The 4,599-nt window shown below is 52.4% G+C and overlaps 1 protein-coding gene across 1 annotated transcript; it reads right to left on the reverse strand.

Annotated features, from left to right (window-relative positions):
- Positions 1 to 952: 952 nt before the first annotated feature.
- LOC148321850 (uncharacterized) lies at positions 953 to 4,102 on the reverse strand (the record flags this gene model as incomplete). Its single annotated transcript, XM_088318309.1, has 1 exon — positions 953 to 4,102. A coding segment is annotated over one exon (2,667 nt), but the record flags the coding sequence as incomplete, so codon positions are not given.
- Between the last annotated feature and the right edge of the window lie 497 nt (positions 4,103 to 4,599).

Genomic DNA, 4,599 nt, shown 5'->3' on the forward strand with positions numbered 1-4,599 from the left:
ATGCCAAAGTCAACCAGTTGTAATTGAGTACTCCGCCCGCAATGGGCTGAGAAATGTTGCTGAATGAAACCTAAAAGGGCGAGGTGTCGAAGTTCAATTGTTCATGAGCGACCAAGCCTGCTTCAAAGTTAGACTCAAGATAGATGTTGTAGTCATAGAAGAGAAGTTTTTCCTCCAGTCCAAAAATGGCGCAAGGGACAGATATTTCATCATTTACCGTGGCGACGGCGGGTTTGCTCTCTGCAACCGTTTCAACCGCAGGTTTCAATTTTACAAAAGTTCAATTTGAAAAATGGAAGTTTATATGGAGCAATACAACTCTTCTTAGGGTTGCTCGGTGTGTGGCTTTTGTGACTTTGGAAAAGACAGAAATCAAAAATGGCATGTCTTATGCGGTTGGATCCTATTTTGTTTTTGCTTTGGACTTTTAAGAATTGTCCTTTTACGACGACCGAAAGAGAATCAAAATGGTCAAAGGCTATGGTTCAACTAAACCAGCCCAGAAGGAAACAAAGTCTGATTACCTGAAACATCATTAAGGCACTGAGTCACTGGCTAGAAACTCGATGCTTCCATGCGAGGACAGCCCCACCGTCGGTCCACCAAGCGTGAGCCGACGCTCAGGACGACAAGAATGATGCAAGAAACACAGTCTATACACCTCAGACATTCAAGTGTTTATCAGTTCTGGAAGACAACCGTCACCATGGAGGGATGCAATGTCCAGCACGTAATTGTAGTGCCCTGTGGTGTTTGATATCGACGTCATCAATAGATCAGGCCTGATGAGCATTCAGAATTGTTCAAGGTAATTTGAGCAATTTTTCATTTTTAGCGTGTGTCAGACTGGTAGGTCCAGTTCTCAAGAAATATCTCCGGCTTTCTAAAGGTTAGCAAGCCCCAGTAGAGCGAGAGCTACCGTTGTGCGGATGGAGAGGCAGAAAGGAAGCAATCAGTCCAGTGTTTTTTATTGTGTTGGGTCAAAAAAACAGGAACAACACCGCAACAGTCTCACTAAAAATGCAGACGTGTGAAACCGACCGAGCGGCTATCCCGCCTTGCCACGCTCATTCAAGTTTCAAGTGGCGTATTTGTCAACGCACATAATCATTTCAGAGGCTTCGCGTGGCTTCACGGTCGCGTGAGGCAAAGAGTCCAACCTTATCACTTATCTCGTCCAATTTTCGTCTTGGACACAATGGCAAAACAGTTTCATAGTGTGTCACAGCAGAAGTTGAAGCGCAATTCATGTTCATTGTTGCTTTTGTTTTTACTGGCCTTCATGATGACAATGTCCCAACGGAGGAGGACATTGATTTTTAGCCAGCATGACTAAATAAAGCATGAGGTGCATATATCAAACATACATTATATCACAGGCATAAATACACGGCGTTCTTCACGAAATTCACAAGTCCTTCATTTAAAACACGTTTCACAATATCAGCGGGAGCACGGCAGCGGCGAGCATGGCAGTAAGCGAGAGCATCTGGACAGTAGCGCCGCTCGTCTGCGTAGCCGTGGTCAATGACGTGACCGCTGCTCTCGTTGCCACATTGGCGGACGAGGCCGCCGCAGACGCGAGGGCTTGCATCCTGTCCGTCTCGGTGTTGAGGCGTTGGTTCGCCGTGGCTGTCGTCACAGCCAAATCTGCCACCTGTCTGGTAAAGTCAGTGCTGAGCTGCCCTGTCGACGCCGCCGTCAGGATCGCCAACTGGTCCACGAGCCCCCCGCAGCTTTGCTCCGAAGAACCGGTCACCATGTCTTGCAGCCTCATCACCAAGGCTCTCCAGTCGTTGTCGATCTCTTGGGCCACTTGGCGGGCATCCATGATGGTTTGCGTGGTTGCAGCGTCAGACGCTACACTTTGCGCAGCTGCCGTTGCCCTGGATGCTATTCCAGCCGCCTCAATGGACACGTTTGCCGCCTGCATCTCCAGGGACGATCCATTTTGCGATGCCGACAAGGCTGCTGCGGCTGCGTTATTGGCCTCCTGGGACGCAGTGACTCCGGCATTCACAACCGAGATCAGGCTGACTTGACCGTTGCTCAGGGAGGTGGCGGCGCTCGCTGCTTCCTCTGCGGCGGTTAACGTGGCTTGGGCTGCCGATTGTGCTCCGGACCCGGCTACCGCTGCCGCTACCGAGCTTGTTGCAGTTATAGCCGCGGCTGAGGCTGTCAAGCTGACCACCAATGACTCTTGTGCCAAGCCAAGTGCCGTTCCTTCCGGGAGGTTTTCCACCACGTCCATCGCTGTTTGTGTCAGCGTGGTTGCAGATCTTGCCAGGGCTCCTGCGCTCTCAGGATTGTTTGCGCTTCCTGCGATGATTCCTGTAGCTTCTGACAGCAAGGCGACCTGTTCTGCTGCCTGAACTGCTTCAGATGTTTCAGGCGTGAGCATGGATAGCATCTGACTTCCAAATAGGTCTGCGGCATTTCTGGAATTCGTCACAAGTTGTGCCGTGGCGTTGGAAAATTCATCTGGTCCTGCATTCACCACTTGTCTGGCCACTGTTGCCGCGTCTCGCACCACCTGTGCCGCATCCGCAGCAACCCTTCCGGATGACAAAGCGGCTTCTACTGCGTCGGCCAACGCTTCTGTGGCGTCTGCTGCTCTTGCTGCGGCATCTCTAGCCTCCTGCTGCTGCTCTGCATCTCCATTTACAGCTGCTGAAGCCGCACTATTTGCTTCTGCTGCTCTGGCCAAGGCGGTGTTGATGACATCGTCTAGATCGGCTCCAGTTTCTGCTGCGGTAACTGTCGCTGCTGAGGCTGCAAGGGACGCCGCTGTTCCCGCCACCGCGGCTTGTCTTGAGGCTTGGACAGCTGCTGAGGGTGCGCTGGCAGCTTCTGCCGCATCAGTTGCGCTTTGTGCTGCATTTTGTATTTGTAGGACAGCTAATTGACCAGCTAAAGCAGCTTCGGTATCACCTCCAGTTGGTGCCGCGGCTTGTTGTGCTGTTTCGAGTGCAGCTTGAGCCTGAACTGCTGTTTGTTCTGCCATGGCAGCTGAGGCTTCGGCCGCCTCAATAGTTTCTCTTATGCTGGCCTCGACATCTGGTGGCAGGTCTTCCGAATCAAGTAACTCTTGGAGTTCTTGTGCTGCCATTCTAGCCTCTTCATTTGCAATGCTTGCATTTTGGATGATAGCTTCTGCCTGTTCTGCGGTGAGTTCAGAACCCATAACATCTGCTGCTAAGGCAGCATTAGTTGCGGAGGTTCTCGCTATGGTTGCTGCATCTTGTGCAGCTTCTGAGAGTTGTGCTGCAAGCGGGGCCAAGTCTCCGCTCGCTTCATCTGCAGCTTCTCGTGCTCTTGCCGCAGCAGTTTCAGATGCTTCTGCTGCATTGGCTGCTGCTGCTGCAGCTGCTGTTGCATTTATAGTGCCTCGTGAAAATGAAGATGCAGCAGCGGCGGTATCGTTGGCAGCAGAAGCAGCACTTTCTGCAGCTTCTTCTGTTAGTGAGGAGTTCCCTGATACTGCACCTGTCGCTTGTGCAGCTGAGCTTGCCAATAAGGCTGCTGTTGACGCAGTAGTTGTGACTGCTGCCACAGCTGTGTCTGCTGATTGTCGGACTGCAACTTGTGCAATTGTTTCAGTGACTGTGATTTCATCTGTGGTGCCTGTGCTGTCGGTCGAGGCTGTATTGCCAGTGGTATCGCTATCGCTAGAAAGGGTGCTGTCACTGCTTAGCGTACTGTCGCTTGAAAGGGTGCTATCGCTTGAAAGGGTGCTATCGCTAGAGAGGGTGCTATCGCTTGAAAGGGTGCTATCGCTTGAAAGGGTGCTATCGCTAGAGAGGGTGCTATCGCTTGAAAGGGAGCTGTCGCTAGAGAGCGTGCTATCGCTTGAAAGGGTGCTGTCGCTAGAGAGGGTGCTGTCACTGCTTAGCGTACTGTCGCTAGAGAGCGTACTGTCGCTAGAGATCGTGCTATCGCTTGAAAGGGTGCTGTCGCTCGAGATCGTGCTATCGCTAGAGAGGGTGCTATCGCTTGAAAGGGTGCTGTCGCTAGAGAGGGTGCTGTCACTGCTTAGCGTACTGTCGCTAGAGAGCGTGCTGTCGCTAGAGAGGGTGCTATCGCTAGAGAGCGTGCTATCGCTAGAGAGCGTGCTATCGCTAGAGAGGGTGCTATCGCTAGAGAGCGTGCTATCGCTAGAGAGGGTGCTGTCACTGCTTAGCGTACTGTCGCTAGAGAGGGTGCTATCGCTTGAAAGGGTGCTGTCGCTAGAGGGCGTGCTATCGCTTGAAAGGGTGCTGTCGCTCGAGATCGTGCTATCGCTAGAGAGGGTGCTGTCACTGCTTAGCGTGCTGTCGCTAGAGAGGGTGCTATCGCTTGAAAGGGTGCTGTCGCTAGAGAGCGTGCTATCGCTTGAAAGGGCGCTATCGCTAGAGAGGGTGCTATCGCTTGAAAGGGTGCTGTCGCTAGAGAGGGTGCTATCGCTAGAGAGGGTGCTGTCACTGCTTAGCGTACTGTCGCTAGAGAGCGTACTGTCGCTAGAGATCGTGCTATCGCTTGAAAGGGTGCTGTCGCTCGAGATCGTGCTATCGCTAGAGAGGGTGCTATCGCTTGAAAGGGTGCTGTCGCTAGAGAGGGTGC

Source organism: Idiotropiscis lumnitzeri, chromosome 16 (genome assembly GCF_059441095.1).
Source record: "Idiotropiscis lumnitzeri isolate Australia: NSW breed Sydney's pygmy pipehorse chromosome 16, RoL_Ilum_1.0, whole genome shotgun sequence".
NCBI classification, from domain to species: Eukaryota; Metazoa; Chordata; class Actinopteri; order Syngnathiformes; family Syngnathidae; genus Idiotropiscis; species Idiotropiscis lumnitzeri.